Below are 22,787 nucleotides of genomic sequence, written 5' to 3'. Positions count from 1 at the left end.
TAACCTAGGCAGTCCTGACTCCTAAGCCCTTCTGAGTGTGTGTGAGGTCATGGTCAGTCCTCTTGGGCTTCTCTGTGCCTCAGTTTCTCCATTCTGAGTTGCCTTCCAGGCTCCTCTAGCTGGGGTGCTGATGGTCTATGACAGTCACTACCCCCAATTCATGTCTGGACCCTCTTCTCCGTGCCTCCCTCCTGCTCTCTGTGCACCACTTGAATAGGCAGCGTGACTCAGCCGTTGATTTTCTTGGCTCAAGGACTGAGTGGAAAGAAACAAGTGCCTGGGTTGTGTGGTAAGGACGTGGGAAAGGCAGGGACGAGTGGGCTTCTTCGTGTTATCAAGTGTCCTGGTTGTTTCCTGTGGGGTGAGTGGAGGAAGAGGGAGGAGACCTGCTCCTTGATTGCCTGGGACAGAGAACATAAGCATGAGAGCAGGTCCATGCCTGACCTAGCTCAGGACTGGGGGCTCAGGGCTTGCAGGCATGAGAGTGGCACGGCCCTGGGTCTTGCACCTGGAGGCCCTCGGTGTGTGCCATCCCACTTGCTCTCCGGCTTGAAGAAGCACGAGAGTTAGTGGCTTGTGGCTGTGTCTGGTGTCTGGGTGAGCATCGGATGCAGGGAAGTCCATGAAGGGGAAAGGCTTTCACGTACGTACGGATCAGCAAGGGGCGCCCTCTGGGAGGAGGGTTGTTGGCAACGAGTGACTGTGCGTATAGGTGTGGGTGTGTCGTGGGCTGTTTCTTACCAGTTGAAGGCATATATATATGTGGAAGTGTACCATGACAAAGAGGAAGAAACAGCAGCCCCATGGTGTTAAAGGCCTTTTCTTGGTGCCTCGCCACTAGTGGCTGCTAGGGGAGAGCCTGTGTGATGCCCTTCCTTTGGCTTGCCTGTTGTGGGACGCTCGTTGGGGCGCAAAGTGGGTTTGCTATGTGGGCTGGGTAGATCACCCCAAGAAACCTGGCATGTGCATGTCCTTTGGTGCGTCCTGCTTCACACAAGAGAAGTAGCAGCTCACCAGGAGAGGTTCTGCCTTGAATAGAAACCTTGTAGACCTGTCCTCTCCCCTCCTATTTTTTTCCATGAAGGCATCAAACAGGGCGATACTTTGTGGGTCGGCTTGTGTCTAAGGCCATCCAGATAGATTATGCACTAATTCAACCTGGACCTATCCCTCCAGGATGCCCACATGCCCTAAGTGTCATATCTTAGTAGGATGCAGTGAACATTTTCACCAAGATGTGGGTTGAAATAGGAGCTGTCTAGAGTGCTCTGGAGGGAGACAGCCCACCCCACTGACCTACTCAAAAGCCTGGTACCAGGGAAAGACCACTCACTTTCTCTCTCCCCACTTTGTTCCTGCTTTCCAGATCCGCGTGGACGGCCCCACCAATAATGCCCTGGAATACGAGATCGTGCAGGTGGTGGATAACGGCCCCATATTACGGGATATGGCTTTTTCAATGGATCACGAGCACCTGTACATCATGTCGGAAAAGCAGGTAAGGCGCTCGCGTCATTTGTGATGCATTGAAAATCTTTAGCTTGGTTGTAAGTGGCCACAACGGGGCCCAAATGTCTGAAGCTGCCAATGTGATTGCTTAAAGAGATGCTGATGCTTCAAGGATCATCTCCAGATTGGAAGTGTTTGGACGTTTATAACAGATAATTCAATCTATATATATAAATAATACACCGTAGGTCTACATGCATCAGAGTGTCTGAGCACAACACCTCCCTATGTACTCTATTGTTCTGACTATAGGTCTACCTCAATTTTGGGGGGAAAAAAAACTTTTTTTTTTTTTAAATCTGAACAGCAGATAAAGTCCTTGAACTGCTCTTGCTCTTTCCAAATCCCAAGACAGAATCAAATAGCTGAGGAAAAAACTCCAGGGGTCAAATGCCCTAAAAAATACCAAAAGAAAACTGCACTCAGGGAAAAAAAAATCCAATTTAATATTTTGGTTGCATGCACAAAAATACTGAGAGATTGTCCAGGGCCGGGTTAGCTATCGATCCTTCAGCCAGCTCAGATGGGATTGGTCCGGTTCTTTTGGTTAACTTGTAATCGGAGCAATGTGATGTATACAGAGGGCAGGGGCAGCGTTTAGCTCTCGATTCATTTGACTCCTAGCAGGGGATTTCTGAGGCTGAGGGACCTACTGAAGAGCCAAGCTTGCAGAGAGCTCGTGTTGTGTTGCTCTTATTTTGAACCCCAATGAAGCCCCTTGCAGGATGGGGATGGTTTGGATATGCAGGGTGGGAACTCGGTCTGCTTCCAGCTCCTCATTCCTTCAGACACGAGGAGAAGGTTGGGCCTACTGGATTTGGGAGCTCTGTCTTGTGGATGTGTGTTATATGAAGATAGCCACGGGGTTGTGCCCTCTGCCTAACAGGGTGTCTGCATTTCCCAGCACTCAGGAAATTTGGGGCATGCCGTGCATTTTGGGGGTGAGGGGTTGGTATGACGTCTTTGAAGGTGCCCCTAGTTTACCACTTACGCTTGACCAGTCACAGCCAGTTCATTCAGGGATGCTTGGGAACTGAATGGCGGGCGGTGCGGGGCTGCGGTTGTCAGTCAAACCCAGCGCGCGGTTTGACTGACATCGCAGACAGCGATGGGGGCAACTGCCTGCAAATCCTGCACCTGGGGGTCCTGCTCCCTGTGGACAGGACTCAATAATGCTGCCTGGTGTAATTGCTGTCTGGCACGTGGTCCGGTCTGTAAACTCTCCTTTAGCAATAATCCAGTCGCGGGGTTGATCCAAAGGAGTCAGCAGTGTCATTTTTCACTGTAAGGGTGGCAGCAACAGCTTCCGTCCCGGCAGGTCCTGTTGCGTGAGAGTCACCGGGACCGAACCTGCCGAGCACATCAGCGGCTACTGCCCAAGTAGTCAAGCATCCTCTGACTCATGTCCTCCACAGACCGAGACCGGAGGGGATGTGTAGCACCCTCACCAGTGAGTCATGCTATAAGACACTTCCACTTATGCCAAAGAGCATCTGTTCCTGGCCTGAGCCAGGGACGTGGGTGTTGCGGGGGGACAGACGGGACTAGCAGGTTATAGCTGGTCCTTTCCTGGGCTCTCGACCAGAGCCAGATGCTCATATAACAGTAGCAAAGTGCTCAGCGGCAGCAGCTCAGGTGTGTCAGCCCCCCGCCAGCTCTCTCCCAGTCGTGATTCGTGGCTATTTATGACCATCACTTTTCTGCTGCAGTCATTTCTATTTAAAATATTTTGTGTCTTTATGAGCCCTCCCGTATTCCCTGCCCTCTTCCTGGGCTATGAATATTTATATCTCAAATATGGAGCAGGGAGGGGCGGACAGTTGCATGCATTTATCTTCATTAGAGAGACCGTGAGCTATAACTCATGAGGGGAGACACAGCGACAGAGCCGAGATTGCTTCACCCTTTGGCCTGCAGTTTGCCGGGGTGGGATGATGTCCCTGTTGCTGAGGTTAAGCCGTCCCGTGCCAGCTTTCTGGCCGCCTGTTATCAAAGGTTTATTGGCCGTGGGCCATCCGTCCAGACCATGCTGGACCCTGTTTTAGGCTAACACCCATTCAGGACAGTGCTTGCTCGCACTTCGGGACCCGGCAGCTGGGGGCTCGGCCAGTCTGTTGGGGCCAAGATCTGCAGCAGGGTCTGGGCAACTCCCTTCTGTTTCCCTCTCCCATTTACTCAGTTACTCTGCACATTTTCTGTGGCATGCATGATATGATATGCATATGCAATACCTAGCATAGCCACGCTCCAATCTCATCCCACATTTTCTTCCTCTGAGTAAGCTTTTCAGGAAGTCTCCTCAGACATCACTGTTGTCTCTGCACAGCCTCAACTTTACCCATGGTAGATTAGGAGGCTATTCTTTGCGGCAGTGTGGCAGGATTGCCAGTGTAATTTTAGTAATAGGCAAGATGCGGATTTGCTTGGGATGGTTTGGATCAGGATGATCCTGCCTAAGGCAGGGGGCTGGACTAGGTGGCCTTCAGAAGTCCCTTCCAGCCCAACTTTTCATCGTTTCATAGCTGCTAAGGGCTGGAAGGGACCTTACAGATTATTTTCTATGATTCTGTGAACTCAGAGCTTCTTGTTGCAAAACTGCAAGGCTTCAGTACCTGATCCACAGGGGCATCTCCTTTAGCAAGTAGAGGACTTATGACTCACAATTGAATGACTCTAATTCTAGCTGCACATACCCACTGGGCAATAGAGCATGGTGGCATAGGCACCTACTAGGTAGAGCTATAACATTTGCAAAAATATTAGCCCATGTCCTCCATTTTGGGTCAAAATGCGACGTTTCAAACCAACTTTTTTTCCTGCCGTGTCGAGTAGGTCACCACCAAGTTATCATCAGGAGCATTTTATCGCTGGCTAATTTGAAACACAATATGATGCAATGTTTAGGACTGTGGGGACACAACCCAGGTGCTGTAACTTGTAGTCCTGTGTTCCCATCTCGTAATGCTGAGGATGTCCAAACTACAGAGCACAGTTCAAAGGAGCCGGGTGCTTTTATTTTAAAATGATCTGATTTGGTGAAACGTCCCATGCAGCATGAGCTCTTCCTAGTCTGATATTATATGTAGCATGATGAACACTGCTGACGAGCATAGCTCTGCTGGCAGGGAGGATGCTATCTGTGCGCTTGTGACATCACACACTTCGTGCCCCAGGATGAGTTAGCATGGGGAAGGGTGGGGGCAATGAATGGATCCCCTGGCCGGAGGTATTTTTCATCCCGGAGATGATCCTGGTTATGGTGCTGAGTATCAACTGCATGGCACAGAGGAAATATGCCTGGGTGCTGATAAACGGCAGGTGGTTTTTCAGAAGAGGCCTGGGGACACGGCTGGGGTTCAGCTGCCCCCAGCTCAAGACACGGCCCTTTGCCTGGTGAAGGTAGGAGCCTAGGATGAAATGGGAGCTGCTGAGCTGCATATAGGTGTCTGAGAAGCTAAGTTAGGTCATGGGCTCCCTGTGCCCACCCCTGGCTAAAGGCCTGGATGCTTGAGGTGCGTGTGCCAGGGTAGCTGCACTGATGGAGATGCACTGCCACAAGGTAAAAGGGGCACAGAGCTCCCTGCTCTGTGCCAGCAGCGAGCATCCTGCCTACCAGCCCCTGCTTTAACCACTGCTTTCACTCCCTTCATGCTCCCTATGCCTTTGGGGCAGCCAGACTGGACAGCCAGGGCCTGTCATTGCAGCTGGATGCACCCACATGCAGACGAACAGGACGCAGCACCTTGCTAACCTGAGCAAGCCTTCGTTCTCCCTTGGACGGCAGAGCTGGAGAGGGAGATTTGTAACTAAACCCAAGATGAGAAACATGCCAAGGCTCCATCATTTCGCCCAGGTGCAGGTGTATAATAAAGCTGTGAAAGCATATGGTTCAAGTCCCTGTCCCTAGAGCTAGGCCAGCCCAATGCACACGACAGATCTGTCATGATTTATCCTGAGAGCTGCCATTTAGGCTGCGGCTTCACAAAGGGCACCGAGTGACTTATGAGAGGGGCAGCCACCTCCCATGAATGGGAGGCAGGGCGAGGTGCCGACAGAAAAGCTGCTGCCTAGAGGTGTCATTTCCTCACTTATCTGTCCTTGCGACACTTCCCCTGGGTCCCCCCCCACATCGCGCTTCTGCCACCGTCAGTGTGGCAGGTTTTTATCAGCAATTTCAGTGCGTAGAGAAGTTCCCTGGGGTCACGGGAGTTTCAGTACAGGAGAAGCTCTCTGTCACTCCCACACATGCCCGCGTGCAAACACACACAGGGCCAAGCAGATATGAAATGCTGCCTATGAAGAGTGATCGTGGGGAGTGAGGTTGGCAGAAGCTGTCTCACACCCCCATGTCTCCTCACCTTCGTCGGCTGCTCGGGGCCCATCGCTCCTTTTCTTCACGCCCCTTCACTCGCTGCCTTCTCCCCCCAGCTCCGCAAGGTGGACCTCACTGCCGAGCCCTGCTGACTTCATGGGTGCTGCAAAGGGGGCAGGTATCCAGGTTGTAGCTGTGTCAGTCTAGAGGAAAAAGCAATCAGGGCTCATAGCAGAGGTGATATCTTTTAAACAAGTTCTTTGCAAAAAAAAAAAAAAAATCTTTAATTGCAAGCTTTTGGGCACAAACTTATCAGGCCTCGGAGAAAAGATTGTAAAAGTTCTTCTGCGCAGGGGGCAGAGCCTTAGTTCAGATACCTCCTCGCTCCCTTTATGGCTGTCCTACATCTCACCCCTTTTACCCATCTCTTGCAACCCCCTCACCCCCGGATTTACATCTTCCTTCATTTCACACCCGAAGCCACCTGGCAAGCCATCCCAGCACTGATCAGCCTGCGGCCGATTATCTCCACACCTACGTGAGGCTGAAGTATTGACGGGAAGCGGTGTAGTGGTTTGAGGTGAGGCCTGGGAGCCAGGTTCTCCTGGATTCAGTCCTGATTGAGACACCGTGGCAAGTTGCCTGAAAGGAAACCACGAGCCTGAGACTCCCTTTAGGCCACCAGAGCTACTGACATGCGAGTGCCATGGGCTCAGGTGTGTTTCAGTGTGCCCCGCAGCTCCCAGAGCCGCACAGTTCCCTGCGAATCGCAGCAGTGTGAATGCTAAGGCCTCCTGCCACAGTGTGTAGTGCTAAGATCTCACGATGGTTGCACTAGTCTTGTGATTTGTGAGATGCGGGGGAAGCCAATTCTCATTTGAATGCCAAGAGGCTTGGCAAATGTTGCACCCTGAGCATGCCGCCCCTGCCACTGGTACCCACGGCCTCCGTCTCATGATTAGGATCTGCAGAGCCCTTTCCCCTCTTTGTTCAATATGCGTTTGCTTTTGGCACTGGAGTTAATCTCAGGGTAGCTGCATATCTTGTCTCCTGCAGGACTGCTCGGCATCACTGATCTGAGACGGTTTCCCATGCAAGAGGTGCCCGGGCTTGCAAGTGCCCCGTGCTGCCGAGGAGCGGCGGTGGGAAGGGCAGCAGGCAGGAGCGTGTGTGAGAGCTGGGGGGCGTGGACCGTGCCATCACAGATTCACACAACTTTAAGGTTGGACGGGACCTTATGAGATCATAGGGTCCAGCCCTAAAGACTGCTGGGGTCAAATAACCCCAGCACAGGGTGCGTCCAGTCTCCTTCTGAAGGTCTCCAGGGTAGGTGCCTGCACCACTCCTGGCGCTGGAGAGCCGCGCAAGGGCTCTTCCGAGCGTCAGCAGGGAGGCATGAAAAACTCATATGAAATATGCATTAGAAAGATTCTCCATCAGAAAATGGATTTGTTCAAATTAGTCAATTCTACTCAATTAAAATTGACACCGTCCCTTTAATCTTTCAGTGCCGGTCTCCCACTCGGCAGTACGGGGAAGGTTGACACTTACCTGCCTCCTGAGATTTATTATTCTCCCGTATACCACCGAGCCATTATAACCGGCGGCATTTTGCATGCAAATCATCTGTTAAAGAAAAGGTAGTGATTGGTTGAGTTGCATCCAATGTCATGGCCTCCACTTAAAGAGTTCCCTGAGCTGTTGAACTGAGCTGGTCTGGAGCCTATACTATCAAAGCAATTTGCTACAACAATTGTTAATAACTCTAGTTTCATTACAGCTTAATTTCTTGAAATATGGCCTATGCACAAGATTTCAATTAATTTTAACGCTATGGAAAATGTGAAGAGTCTGTATGCCAGAGATGTGTCCTCAACTGTATTGCCAGGCGAAGCATCCAGACATCGTGAGTGGAGCCCTAATACCATTATGTGTTTTTGTTAAAATAATATATGCAGGTTTCTTGTGAATGGCCATATGGTTTTTGAGCCTTTCAGTCATATCCAGATCACATTCTGAGCTTTTCTGCATGACCATTGGGGTTAGAAATAGGCTAGTTTGAAAAATAGGCTAATCTGAGACTTGTTCCACAGTCCCATGACTCCAGGACCTGGGGCCTTAAGGAAAAAAATCCCTAGAAGATTGCAGGACTTGGCATACAAAAGTTATAAGAGTTGGCCTCACTGTGGGTAATATCTGGGATTGGGCATCTTATCGTGTAAGCACTTGGGGCAGTACAAGACTGTAAGAGCAAAACATGGGCTCCCAAATCCCAGACTCAGCCCACACCCAGCTTTGGTGAGGGCTCAGTTTTGGATCACAGCTCCCTGCCCACGCGTGAATGCCATACAAGGAAGGTTGGCACTTTGTCGCCTGCTATGGCTGGGTGTCTCCGTCCCTACATAGAAAAGCTGGAGAGGAAGTCAAGTGGCTGGACGTTTTCGGTGTGAATTCAGCCCCAAGTTCAGTACAGGTTTGGTGGGATCTCTCCCCACTCCTAGCAGCCTTACCTCAGTGCCCTCTTGCCTTCTCCTTTGCCTGATCGTGTACCTGTTCAATGAAGTCAAGTGGATCTCTGCGGAGACGCGGCAGCATCAGCCCCACGTGCACCTGCCCCTAAACCGCGGTGCAGAGGAGCACTGGCTCCGTGCGTTTGAGAGGGCTGATCAAGCCTGCCTGTGTTTCTCAGCCAAGAACGATAAAGGCTGCCTGGCCTGCAGGCAAAACGGCAGCATATTGAGTTGCTGACTCTCTTGAAATAATTTCTTTATCAGCACACCGAGTATTATGGAGAGCAGCCATGATTTAGCCCGGCTTTAACTCTTCAGCTGCCAAAGCCCTGGCATCCGAGGCTGTGTCCTGCATTATCAGCTGCTCTGCGTGCTCTGCCTGGCAGCCTGGCAGGAGCGAGAGGCAGAAGCAATGGGGGAATTCAGTACTGTCACCTTTTCTAGGCTGCGAAGGTGTGCAGCCAGCCCTGGGTAAGGGAGGAGAGGAGATGCCAGCCGGGGCTGGCTCCCGTGTCTCTGCTCAGGCGGGCTGGGCAGCATTTGCATTGGGAATTTCATCGTTGCAGCTTCCTCTAAAGCCTCCCTTGCTCTCATATTGCTCCTTTTGTTGTCATGGAGATGCTCCGATAAGCAAATTTGGTGCCAGATTCAAAGGCTGTTTTGATCCATCACAAATGTCCCTGGGGCCAGGGGAAAGGGAGGTTGGCCCTGTGCTTCAAGAGCTAGATCTGGGTTCACTTCCTAGCCCCGTCTCAGGCTCTCTGTAGGTCCCTGGGCAAGTTACTTCATCTCTCTGGCTTGGTTTCCAGCGTATAAAGCAGGTAAAATGTGATTTCACTCCCTTAGGGGCAGGGGGACAGAATCCATTGACCCCAGTGAGGGTCTCTGCTCCTACACAGTGAGGGCCAGCTGGGTATATAGATCATCTGTGAGCGGAGGGAAGAGCTCAGAGCAGATTTTCAAGGGGCTGAGGGTCCAGCAGAGATAGAAGGGACCATGGGGGCCATCCGGAGGGGATGGGAGATGCTCACGCCCACCGGTCCTGCAGGAACGGAGCACAGGCACCAAGACGTGTGCTAGGTTAGTCAATGGGATTCACCTGGTAGGGCAGGAAGCTGGTGGGATCGTGCAGGGCTCGCTGTGTCCTGGCACAGCGGTGCACAAAGGCTCCTTCTCGGCTTGTGCACAACAGTCCTAGAGCATGTCCAGCTGTTGCAGCCACCCGCCTCACAAGCCCCATGACACCTCCATTGGGAAGTGCAGTGCCAATATCCCCATTTTACAGCTGAGGAACTGAGGCTTAGATAACCTAAGTGACTTGTCCAAGGCCACACAGGGCGGGATTTGAACCAGGGTTCACATGCTACCTGTTGGACCATCCTTCTGCTCTTTGTGCAGCAGGGGAAGACAGTATCCTTTGGGTTTCCTGGCATGCCATTGAGTCAGGAGTCATTCAGTGGTGATGTAGTATCAGGTGTTACTGTCGGCATCAAGGATGCATGCCAACTTCTGGTGCCCTCAGGTTACGTTGGTTATTTCTTCTACTAAATGCGCCGCATTAGGTCTGTGTCAAGAATCCCCTCTATGGAGCTCTTCTTCAGCTCATGGTGACTCTCCTGATAGCCCATGCAATGCTGAAGTCAAGATTTCAGCTCTCGATTCGCCAAGGAACTGTTGCAGCTCCTAGATAATTCCTCCACACGCTGCTCAGAGAGGCGGCTTCCCCTTGCGAGGCAAGAATAAGATGGCCCACAATAACATTCAAAGGCAGGAAGAAAGAAGAAAGGAAAGGAAGAAAGGCAGCACTTCCTTGAACGCGGTATAATGAGTCGGTGGAATTCCCCGCTGTGGGATATTATTGAGGCAAACACATACATTAGTGAGATTCAAGGAAAGGGGCTGTGAGCAAGAATAGCGTTGGCCGTGCCGTTCGCTGGGAGGGAAATGACAACAGCTGGAAAGTCAAGCAGACATTTCCCCTGATGCTACATGGGGATAAATTATGCTAAATGGGGATAAATCCTCTCCAGCATCCAGCACTGGTCATCGATAGAGAAAGCACAACTGATGAGCTGGGCGGCGCGGCCTGCGTGGAAACAGCCCGTCCTGTGCAGCGTCGAGGCACCTGGGCAACCTGTAAGGAGCCTGCGACTTCAAACCAGAGCTCTTGTTCACTTTAATTCTCTCTCCAGCTCCTGCTTCCCCTCGAATGGATGTCCCCTGGTTCTGCTCTGAGCCAGATTGGCAGGTCGGACTTGTCATGGGGAAGAGGTCAGAGATTGAGCGGCTCAGAAAGCTACCTCCGTCCAGACCCTAGGAATTTCACGGCAAATCTGCAAATCTTCATCCTCCCTTCCCTGGCCCTGTAATAGACCCAGGAGAGGAGGAGCAGGGAAGAGGAAAGCCAAGAAGCCCGTGATTACCCTGGCAGCTCTGTAATCCTGGGCTCCATTAAACATCTGTCTCCTCCAATTGCTCTGACAGTCCGGTCTCCTCCTCTCCCTTGGCGTGCACAGCCCTTTGGTTTTCAGGTCACGCGGATTGCCCCCTTCCTCCCAACACACTCCAGGCTCAGGGCGGGAGCTCAGGCAATGCAAGCTGGGGCCTGCGCCCAAGTCGTGTTGAATTCAAAACTATCTGAGCACGTGAGTAAAGTTAAGCCCCAGGTCGTGCAGGGGCCTGGGCTGGGGTAGAGGGGCCTTCTGTTCTGTAATTGCTTCCCGTCTGAAATGCTGCATGCTTTGGGGGCTAAGTGCCAGGCTTTGCCTTCTGGGAGAACGCAATTGCTGCCTTCGGGCATTTGTTACACCGATCTGGCCGTGGTGGCAGAGTTAAATCCTTTGATTTTCTCTGCGCTTCACCCATAAGTTCTCCGGTCTCTCCCCATGTGTGGGGCTCAGCAGCCAGTTTGGTGTCAGATCTCAGTGCAGACTGTCCAGAGAGAGGTGCATATGTTGTGCTCTCCCACAATCACATTTACTTTGGTTTCTTCTTCTTCCAATGGAAAAGTCATTCCATGAACCAAGGTTTCGGCCTGGCTTTTGTTTTTGCATGGAACAAGCATCCCTGCATGGTCCCTGACGTAGTGGGTGCCTGGCCTGGCTGCTGCTCTGCAGAACTGAACCCGCCTGCAGCTCTGGGAGGGAGCGAGCCAGGCCCCCTGCCTCCATTCCCCTCACCATTTCAGGCTTTCTCTCCTGGAGCATTAGCTGCCCCTAAGGCTTTTGCCTCAGGCCATTAACCAGCAGCTGGTCATTACGAACCGCTGGCAGTGACTGATTGCAGCGGGCTGCGTCGCTTAGGAAAATGTGGAAGTGATTGTCTGCGCGATCCCATTTGACCCCCGGAGTTCTGAGTTTAACCTGGCCTTAGAAATAATAAACTCCCGTAATTAGCAGAGAAATCTCTCAGCGACGTGTCCGATTGATTGGAAACATCAGTCACCGAGAAGAGCCGGCACGGGCAGAGGATGCCGGGGTAGCGGAGGCTCCATCACATGGTCCGCCTTCGTGCTAGGCAGAAGCAAGGGGCACTTCTCTTGCATAGGGATCCACCAGTCTGGCTGCATATCTGCAAGCCTGTCCCTGCAGAGAGTGCGCCCTGAGGACAGGCCTTTCCCTAGCTTGGCAAGGCTCAGCTCCTCCCTGCAGGTCAAGGCCTCCAACCTCAGCTCATTCAGCTCTGCCATGGATTGGCAAAGACCCACCATCTTCCACAGCCTTTGCCCCCAGCTTAGACATATGCCCCCCATAGTTAATGCCCCCATGTGAAACATTGTCAGATGAAGCATCATTGTTAACACGAGTGGGTGTAACCTGGAGAGGGTCTGAGTTGCTCATGCATTTAGCTCTGGAGCATCCCAAGCCAATACCCAGGGTGGCCATGAAGACTGTGGCTGGCACGTCAGTGGCCCATGGGCTCAAGTGCAGCCATCACAGGCACCATGTGAGTCTCATTCAGTTGAGCGTTGCAAAGCCAGCGGGGTGATATGTCTGTCCACGAAGAAGCCCTTTGTATGAACCTTCCTGAATGCAGGGGCTTTGCACTTCTGGTGTCATTTGGCTGGGGCCCCTAGATGAAGCCATGTCCTTCCCGCTACCAGCCAAGGACGCTGGCACACAACAAAGGAGAGTGCATGGGTAATATACTGTCAAGGCCTGTGTGGTATCCTCCTGTAATGGCTGGTCTGCTAAAGGATAACAGCCTGCCACTGCTACCAGGATAACAGCCTGCCACTGCAACCGGCTAAAGTGGCACAGTCTGTGCCGGGGTGGTGCAGCATTGTGATTCACCCTGTGCTGATGATCTTTGAGCAGAACAGGACTCTTCTGACAACTCCAATACTGCTGAGGTATCTGCTGGACTTACCACGTCCCTGAGCCACGGCCAGGAGTTCACGCGGCCCGTGTGTTTGGCTAGGGCACCGGCTCATCTGAGGAATAGGCCTCCCCCTGGGAAACCACAGCTCTGCAGTGCTCCAAGGGCAAACCGAGCCCAGTGCCGACAAACCAGAGCAAAATCCTCCACCTCATTTCCAGGCAGAGAGGAGCTGTGTAAATGAGGCGCTGGGTTTATTTCATGGAGGGCCTCACAGGCTCATTTACTACCTCTGGCTCATTCGTTTTCATTGCTAAGCAGACAGAAGTGCTCGCGGCAAATACTCCCGGTTCTCCGCACTCCCACGCAGCCCATTTCCCTCCTCTGCCTCCCCCAGCCTGTGTTTCTTTATAAACAGAGGAGCCATCCTTTTGCTACTAATCATGGCAGGTGCAAGCAGGTCACCCGTCACATGCACTGTCCTGCCCCACCATGAGCTGTGCTCCAAAGTCATTTAGTGCTGCTTTCCTTTCTACGCGGGCTGGTGTGGGGCCGGACTGGCAGACACTAGGGCCATTCAATCCTGACTCTTTTTTGCACAGCGCAGTCCCAGCACTGCGGGGCGGGTTGGAGAAGCACAGGTGCGGTGAAAAAAAAAGCCCCTTGGGAGTTGATTTTCTCCATAGAAAAAGGCCCGGCAGTAGGTTTCCATGCCCTCATCTCCCCCAGTGTGCTGCAAAAGCCATGAGCTTTTTTATAGGGCAGGTGAGATCCTCTCGGAAAGCTGGCATTTGGTTCACCTGGACCGGATTCCTGGCAGCGTGGCCTGGGTTTCCACGGGACGTTTTTTCCACTCCCATTTAGTCATGTATTTCTATCAGCCATCACCCCCCTGATTAAACAGAATTAAACAGAGAGAACTCACCCTTGGTTTAAGTTTGCGCCAGCGCAGCTGAAGTCTCCTTCTTGCAGGAGACAAAGTGGAGGGACCTCAGCTGTGTGTGAGATACCTTTGTGCCTCCCTGGGGGCTATCTCAGGCCCAGGAGGAGTCTCTAGCCTGCACCCAGGTGTCTTCGCTGTGCTGGGGCCTTCCCCAAGTGAAAATAAATAGGGCATAAAAATGCATCAGCAAAGGCCGCTCTGCTGGGGCCTGGGAGGGATACAGCTGGGAGCTGAGCGGCTGCCTGCTCCTGGGTGATTCCTCTAAGAAAGGAAATTCCCTGCTGTCTGAGTCAGCAAGTCGCGGCCCAGGAGAAAATCAGCCCCAGTATTTGCAGCAGGAAGGCTACGGTTTCTAGCTGGCGATCCATCTGCTAGATACTAGATTGTTCTTTGCGGTGCAATGGCATGTGCCACTCTGCATGCGTGTGGCATACAGGGATCTGCATGCTTACATCAGATCTCACAGCCTCTTGCCAATGGGCCTTGACCTGCTGTCTCGGCCCCCTCGCTGCCCATGGTGGCTTTGGATGCCCTAGGAGAGAGAGGAACGACCTTCCCTGCCCCAGCACATGCGTGAGCTGGAAAGCAGCATCTGTTTGACAGCCCGCATCCCAATTAGCTTAATGTGTCCGCAAATGCACCGGGGCCTGAGTAGGGGGCTGTTTGGGTGAGGGAATGCTAGAGCTAATTGAATTAAGACTGGCTTTGTAGCAGAGGCGAGATGTCACAGCCAGTCTTTCCAAGCATCGCCTGATGTCTTATTCCCCCCGCCCATGACAATCTGGGGAGGAAGGAGCACTGCTCCTCCTCGTGATCCTGGTGCAGGAATGGGGAAACTGAGGCACGAAGTGGCTTGCTTATATCCCTGTAATGATGGGACACAAACATCCTCATCCTGACCTGTACTCTAACCATGAATCAGAACTGCAAAAGGGCAGAAGCTGGAGCACGGTCGTCGTCTGGGATCAGCCAGGATTTGATTTAGCTCAGCGTGCTGCTGGCTGCGGCTCTGAGGATTCAGGAGAGATGGATAGGCAGAAGCAGGTTGGGGACAGAGGAAGGAGATGTGCAGCCCAGGGACCCTCAGAGGTCCTTCCCAAGCACTTGGGTTCTTGTATCTGAGAGCTCTTTACAATTAGGCTCGACGTGATTTCCATTTGCTTTGACTCACTTGCATCGTGGGTGCATCGCACGCTCCAGCTGACGTCAGATCTGTCCCTGAGTCTGTTAGCAGATGCAGGGCCCGGCAGGCAGGAGTTTCCTCCCCCATCCTCACCCCTTTGCTGTGTCTAGTGCCGATCACTATGGGATCAGGGCTCTCATGGTTTCATAGTTGGTCGGATCGAAGGGACGTGAGCAGATCATCTAGTCCGACCCCCTGCCATGGCAGCAAAGAGTACTGGGGTCAAACGACCCCAGCAAGGTGTTCAGCCAGCCTCCTCTTAAAGAGCCCCAGGGTAGGGGCCAGCACCACTTCTCTTGGAAGCTGGTTCCAGATCCTAGCTGCCCTGACCGGGAAGTCGCGCCTCCTGATGTCTAGTCTGAATCTCCCCTCTGCCAGCTTGTGACCCTTACTCCTGGTCACTCCTGGCGATGCTCGGGGAACAGGGACTCCCCCAGTGCCTGCTGGTCCCCTCTGACTAGTCTGTAACAGGCCACTAGATCCCCCTCAGCCTTCTCTTGTGGAGGCTGAACAGGTTCAGGTCCCATCGCCTCCCCTCGTAGGGCCTGCCCTGCTGCCCCCAAACATGCGAGTGGCCTCCTCTGGACCCTCTCCATGCTATCCACATCCCTCCTGAAGTGCGGTGCCCAGACCTGGACGCAGTACTCCAGCTGCGGCCTGACCAGTGCCGCATAGAGGGGGAGGATCACCTCCTTGGACCTGCTCAAGATGCATCTGTGGATGCATGACAAGGTGCTGTTGGCCCTCCTGACCGCATCCCCACACTGCCGGCCCTCCTTTCACTGCTGCTGATTCACAGAGACTTCGGACAAGCCACTTAAGCTCCAGTCACCCTCTTCCCATGCATGCGGGATCAGGGTGTGATACAGATGAACGGGGCTTTGCTGGCAATTGCACAGACGCAGGGGTCCCTGAAAGCTGATGCATCGCAGCTCGCCTGCAGCAGGATTGCCGGCGTGGTTTGCTGTATACAAGCTTGTTTTTTGCAGGTGGAAGTTACTTTGGTTGAAGACCTGTGACGTGCTACCACCTCCCACCCCATCTTGACTCAGGGTGTCTGAGTAAGCCCTTTGCAAGCAAGTCAATATTTGTCGGACGTTTCAGGGGATAATGTTGCTTTTCTCTGAATTTCTTCTGGATTCTGCTAGCTTTTATCCCCTTCACTGCCCAGAGCCTGACCACACAGCTAAAAGGGGACATCCCCCCAGTCCAGATTGCTGCCATAGACTGATTTTGACCCTTTTCTCCTCGCTGCTGTGTGTTCTTCACTGTACATGGACCGCAAGTCCCAGGTGGGGCAGCTGCTTAGTTTTGCTCTCGGGGTTTTGGCAGATTCACTTTTCCAGAGGGTTGGACACTGCTGTTCAGTTTGAGTTCCCAGCTCAGCAGGGCAATGCCTCCAGCTAGAAGTTTGGCATTTGGAGGCGGCCATGGAGCCGGGTTCTTCATGTACACTGCAATCAGTAGAAAACTAAGATGGCTTTAACGTGCCTGGCTCCTTATCCCATTGAAGAGCACAGCAGATCAGCCAGCTGACTTAAAAATGCCTCAGCGTCTGGCTCTTTACCAGTGGAAGCTCTGGAGCTGATTTTACATGGGGTTTAGCTATATAATAGGGGAATTTTTACATGTACCTCGGCCTGCTGTGCTATAGCTCCCCAGCTGTTCACTTGAGCCCCACTGCTACGGGGAGAGACCTCTGCCCTCCAGGGCGTTCAGCTCAGGTCAAGACTCAGACGAACTGCTCTCCAAATTATTAGCAATAGAAGGCGCATCAAATTGGTGCGAAGGTAAACACATTTCACACAGATTACATGATTTTTCAGAGTATCCAGCTGCCAGAGTACCAGAGCTATTGATGCACGTGGCTTTATAAACTCCCCATCCACTGGGGACCCAGCCTGAGCTGATCATGTCTCATAAAGCAGAAATGATTCCTTGAAACGTTTGAGTCCAAACTCCTGCTGCCCAGGCAGGGCCTGCCCTGGACTGTATTTAAACCTCCTTGAATCTCCGTTTTCAATTGGAAGCAGTGTAAATGCTGGAAAGAGTCATAGCTGGAGTGAATGCTTCTTTCTGCTGGAAGTTGTAGGAGTTAAGACCGGCCTGGTGTTATTCATTATGAAATGAAAACTATTTCCCATGGTAGAATGAAAGCTGCAAGTAAAAATAACACAGCCAGAGCCTTTTATTCCTGTACCACCAGTTCAGCTTCCAGTGATTGACAGGTTGCAGTGATTGACACCTGATGCTACCTGGGGCCTGGTAGCAGCAACCTGGGGGTCTTGCAACCCAGACCTGTGCCGTGGGGTCAGTGGAAGCTGTCATTGATTTCACTGGGAGCTGGGTCAGAGCTGTCATCGACTGCCTATTGGATGTGTAGTTTGTCATACAACCATCATCTGCCCAGGTGGTTCTCATCTAGCTGTCCATGAACGAGGACTGACATGGGGACACCAAGACAAGGTGGGGATGCCACGTACAGGGGAACTTTGCACCCGTCACAAGTACCTCCGTGGACACCCTGATGGTAACAGCCAACTGAGCTGTAAAATTGCAGCCCCCTTGGGTGTCTGTGAGGACTGTCACCCCAAGAAGGAAAAGGAAACACTGGCAAAACATTAATAAAAATGGCAAATTATTTATCCAGCAGACAAAGAGAGCAAGTAGTGGGTAGGACCTGCTGTGTCCTGTTCAAAGTGTCCCCACTTCACCGGAGGTCACACGCTCCTCTTTCCGCAAATGGCATCGTCGTGTTGTATAAAAGCTTTCCCATTAATTAAAATCCTTTCACCTTGCATCACATCCAGGCATGGGGAAAGAAGCTCCATTTTTCTGATCGATGCGTATTGCCATACTTCCTAGAAAGGAGCTTGGCTAATTATCAGATGAAACTAATTGTGCACATTTGAAAGCACTTTGTGCCTCTAATATCCATTAACCAGATCAGAGCTGCGATCGGCCTGTCCTTATGGACTCTTGTCCGTATCGGTAGCCCTGGAGAGTAGAAAGCATTGTTTGGTCTCATTGAAGTGACATTTCAATAAATGCCAAGGGAAAATAATGATCCTGTCCCATCTCAGGGATTTTTTTTCTCTCTCTTTATGGGAGTCAGGGGAGGAGGCTGGGTCCCGCCACTCCGATAGACGCTGGCCAGGCATAAAATCTCTTTTTGTCTCAGTTCCTCACCTAAAAAATGTGTGACACTTCCCTTCTGTCCGCCTTGGCTAATTAAGCTATCCGCTCACCGGAGCAGGGGGCTCGCTGGGTACAGTCCCTAGGTCCAATCTTGACTGAGCTTTCCGGGCACTGTAATAATGTAAAGAAGAGGTCAGAGGTGGAGCCAGGAGATGTGAAACTCTGAATCCCCACCCAGAAGTGGGGTCCTAGCCTGCCAGCTCTGAACCCCAGCTAAACCCAGCAATTTCCATTGGGACAGTGGGGGCTCAGCACAGGGCCTTGCAGGCAGACGCATGCACAAGGAAAACCTTCTATCGTTCCTCGCTCTCCGCTGGAATTAATATTCTCCTTCCAGTCCCTGTGAACCGACGGCCCACAAATTAATTGTCTGCGCACATGAAAGGTGAGCGACCAGGTGCCTGCGAATGCACGACACAATTATCAAGCGCCTCTGCTTTAATTAACCACGGTGGAGAGCTGCGATCGGCTGTGCTGGCCGCTGTGCTCGGAGCCAGTGGTGGCTGCCAGGAGATGATGGAGCTCTCCTCAGGAGTATTTTAATGCCGGATTCCTTTGAGGAAGCTGGAACAATAGCCAATAACCATAAAACCGCTGGGGCAAAGCTGTGAATGTGCGAGGGGCATTCCTCAAGCACTTAGTCCCGGGAAAGGAAGCTTTTTATCAAGATATGAAAGCACAGTGGCACTGGCAGCTCAAAAGCTCCTGTCAATGGGGAGGCAGAGAGAAAAAGCTCAGCCCCAAAGCAGATCACCACCCAGACTCTCTCAGCGGGAACGGGGCACTAGGAAGGGGACGCGGGATACGCAGGCTTGGGTGGCCAAGTGGCTGGTTTCAGGGCAGGGGTTGGACACACGACATGGTCACACTAGTGTCAGCAGCTGAAACACTGCATACAGCCTTATGTGGGTGCATGCCTTGAGTCACCCTGGGGGAAATCAGGGGTAAGTTACAGCAGTGCAAGTGTTGTGTGCCCAGAGCTATTCTGGGTTAGCTCTTTGCTCAAAGCAATCCTCTACCACCCAGTGACAAGGCTCAGTGCCTACTGGTAGTGCCTCGCTAATAGTGCCTACTGTGAGCAGCTACCCTGGAGTAGCCGTTCGCGTGTGCACTCATGATCCTGCTGTAGACATCCAATATAGATTGCACCAGTATCAATAAGGGGTGTGCCCAGGCCATATTAAACACCACCCAGGTGCCCATTGGCCAGGGAGGGAGCTCTGCTGCTGCAAGGAGTTTGTCGACCCTGCAACCCTTGGGATCTTGTCCCTTGGGACACAGGAAGGACAGGCCGGGGTGGGGTATTCTTTGCAACGCTGTACTATTTGGGATCAGCTCCAGGGGGTCGGGACTGCTGCTGCCTTTCCCCTGATCGGTCACTCATGTTCTGAGACACAATGGGCAAAGTATTTAATTATGTGCCTCGGCTTTCTTTGTCTGGTATAACAGTATGAGGACATCTCACTGGGTGTTGTAGGCTTTTGAAGCAGTCTCTCTGTGCCTACAGCAGCCCCTTTGCCTTAGTGTTCATACCCTGGGCTGGAACGCAGTCATCTCAGGAGCGGGGAACTTTTATGAACACTGCCACGGGGATGCGGGTCCCAATTCAGCAAGACGCTTCATTGCGAAGTTGTAAAATTGTAAAGTTAAGTACATGCTGATGAGTGATGCCCTGGTGCCCATCTCTGTAAGGATTTCTGGAGCCCTGTTGGCCACAGTGCATTCATACAGCACCTCAGCTCATATCCTCAGTGCTGCAAAGTGCTTCTCTCTTTGGGAGGATGGAGAGTCGAGTGCATCCTGCTAGGCTCGGCACCTCTTGTTCCAAGGTACCTAAATGTTATGGACTCTGCGCTCAGGCTCGTCAGCTTCCCTCCATGTATGCAAAGGGCCTTCAGCTGGAGGATGCTCAAAGCTTGATTCAAAACCCAGGGAGGGCAGTGCAAGTCCTTCCCTTGGCACTGAACTGGGCACTAAAGGCAGAGCACTACTCTGAAGGAGCTGTTTTTGCAGAGGCTGGTGTGGAGGAGGACTAGTACTTCAGAGGCACAGGGGTGCTCTTTGGCCTGCTCTTTCCTGCCAATAGCTGATCCTGAAATTCAGCCAGGTGTGCTGCAACTCGTTTCACAGAGCCGACCTGGCCCGCCGGGATGTGTCTGCTCAGCAGCACGTGTCCGTGTGCACCTGGGCTCTCTCCAGCAATGTGACCAGACATGTGCCGTGGATCCCCTGGAAGGAGAGAGGGCTCCTCAAGGAAGGGAAAGACCCGCTTACCAAAGTGAAGGGGCTCAGGGCTGAATCCCACTTCTCTGTTCTTGTTTGCTGCCATGGCATTGATTTTATCTCTCCAGTGAAGGTGAACTAGACCCCGGATAGTCCATCATTGAATAAGGTCCTTTTAATCTCAGGCCACTGGTCTCAGGCTCCTGCTTGAGCCAGGAGATGAGATATTTTTCCATTGGTGAAAGCTCTTCTCACCCCCTCAGCAAAGCTCAGCGCCCTGCCCTGCTTGTTCAAGTCTATCCTTCTCTCCCTCTGCCAGACTTATTCGGGAAACTGAGGCAGGCTGGATACGAACCTTTGCTCTTCCGGAGTGGCCAGAAGGATCACTTGGGAATGACACAAAAGTGCTTTTCCCCCCAGATATGTGCCTGAAGCTCCCTTGACTGGGGTTCTGCTCAAGTGTCTTGTCTGCAGCTAGTGAAGAGCATGGACAAGGGTTTGGTGGCATCTCAGAGATCATCTTTTTTGCCCATTAGCTTCACAGTCCCCGAGGATCCTGGGCATCCCACTCTTCTGGGTGGTTGGGAGGCCCTTTCGTCTCTTCAGTGCAGCTGATGGGTCAGCTGGGGTCTGAGCACGCCAGAGCTGCAGGGATTGCAACACATAGCACCCCAAGAGGGCCTTCTCTGCCCTTTAAATGAGAGGGTGGGGAGCTAACAGTCTAGCTCCCAGCTAAGACTTTGTTCCTCCTGGCATGAGCGCCAGTTTCCAAGGGGTGGTTGCCAGGGCTGAGAGGTGGAGCAGAGGCAGGATGGCTAAGCTAATCCCTGGGTTACTGAGCTGTGCGATGCCTGGCTAAGTGTATTCACCGTGGAGAGATTAGTCCTGGGTATCTCGGCCTTTAATTCAGCATCTCCCAATGGGACATGAGAATTCCTGGCCTGGGGCAGGGTGAAGGGCTTGGAGGGAGCAGGCATGCCGGAAGAATTTGGGAGTAATCAAGGAATGAAATGAACCATGAAGCCTCTGGCTCTGGAGATGAAGCTGCGGTCACCGATGGGTGCAGAGCTGGCTGTGTTAGCGCCGGGACTCAGCAAGGCAGCTGCCTTCGGCGGGGGCCCTTCAGTGATGATGCCAGGGCAAAACTGACTGGGGACTTAAGCAGGGAGGGCACGCGGCTGGGAACAGTCCATGGCTGGACATCATTGACTGGATCAAAGCTGCCGGTGTCCGTATGGCACAGGGCAGGCCCACCGCAGACAGCTGCTGTGCCATTCTGTAATGGGCATGCAGGAAATGCCCAGGGACATAGGCCAACCATGCAAGCGACTGAGCAAAAACTACACTTGTCAGTCCTAGGCCAGACCCTAAGGGTTGCTCGCGTCCTCCTGCTAGATGCTGGGCTGGGCTGCAGTGCACTGTATAGCAGTCACTGTGCTCCACCGTGGATGTGTCTTTATTTCCCCTGCAGTACACGCCACCCAGTGAAAGCTTCTGACATATCCTGTAGCTTCCTGGCTGTCACCGTGCTGCTAGGACCTGTGATATCAGGGCTGGACTTGCAAGAGTACAGAGCCTACTGATTCAGCTAAAGGAGGATCTCCATTACCAGTCAGCAGCATAAGGCCTATGACACAGTGCTGAGCTGTTATTCTTTTATCCACTAAAGGAAAGCAGTACACATGTGTGGGGTTGTGCCTGGCTCTATAGCAGGGGGCATGGCCTGCTTTGTGGGATCTCTTGAGTGTATATTAACCATCTTTTGCAGAAGCTGGACGTTGGCTACCACGGTCCCTTTTACCCGTGGCAGGTTAGGGGTCTTGTGTCTTGTGCTGTGTCAGGTTTGACTGGATAGATTTGCTAAGAGGTTAGACAATGGATTTGCGTAGGATGGTTTGGATAGGGATGACTCTGCCTTGGGCAGGGGTTGGACTAGATGTCCCTTTCAGCCAGCTTCTCTATGATGATCTCTATGATGTCTGCTTGCCATCCCGTTGCAATGTACAGCCACCCCACCTACAAGTCCCCTGGAGTCCTGTAGCTAACAGGTGCTGTACATTTGAAGTATAGGCACAAACTAAGCACTTTGAGAGCACTAGGATCTGGAATCTGACTTCAGGTGTGAGAGTGACTGGAGCCAGGACTGGACTATTGCAGGGTGCAGCACATCAGGTGGGTCAAACTCACGTTGTGCTCTGGGCAACTCTGGATCTGGCACAGAGCACGTGGCAGTGCCTCCAGCACGGGCCGGTGGCAGTAGGACTGGCAGCTGAGGACATAGGGCTGCAGCAGTGGTAGTGGGTGAAGCAGCCAGAGGGAGCTCATGGTTGTAGCAGCCCTTGCTCATCCTCCTGCTGCCAATTGCTATGTCTACTAGGGCTCAGAGGTCCCAGACTCAGTGGCAGGCCCCACTGAACTACGAGTTGCCTACTTGCTAGCTCAGCGGGGCAGGTAGAGCGGCTCTGTGAGCCGCATGTGCGACACCCCTGACTGAGGAACGACAGAAGAGCTGCGTCTGGCGTAGACCTGGAATCACAGTGAACTCTGGTACAGCAAAAAAGAGGTGCAGGGGAAGACGTACCTGTGTGCTAA

At 52.5% G+C, this 22,787-nt stretch overlaps 1 protein-coding gene across 1 annotated transcript in view; it reads left to right on the top strand.

Annotated features, from left to right (window-relative positions):
• PLXNA4 (plexin A4) overlaps positions 1–22,787 on the top strand; it is a 506,929-nt gene that overhangs the window by 217,578 nt on the left and 266,564 nt on the right. Inside the window, exon 3 of the mRNA XM_019543765.1 lies at positions 1,367–1,498. Within this exon, the coding sequence (XP_019399310.1) occupies positions 1,367–1,498 (132 nt within the window). The remainder of the gene's footprint in view (positions 1–1,366; positions 1,499–22,787) is intronic.

This window comes from Crocodylus porosus, unplaced genomic scaffold (genome assembly GCF_001723895.1).
Source record: "Crocodylus porosus isolate Cpor-Errol unplaced genomic scaffold, CroPor_comp1, whole genome shotgun sequence".
Classification (NCBI taxonomy): Eukaryota; Metazoa; Chordata; order Crocodylia; family Crocodylidae; genus Crocodylus; species Crocodylus porosus.
This window is presented reverse-complemented; position numbering and strand designations above follow the sequence as displayed.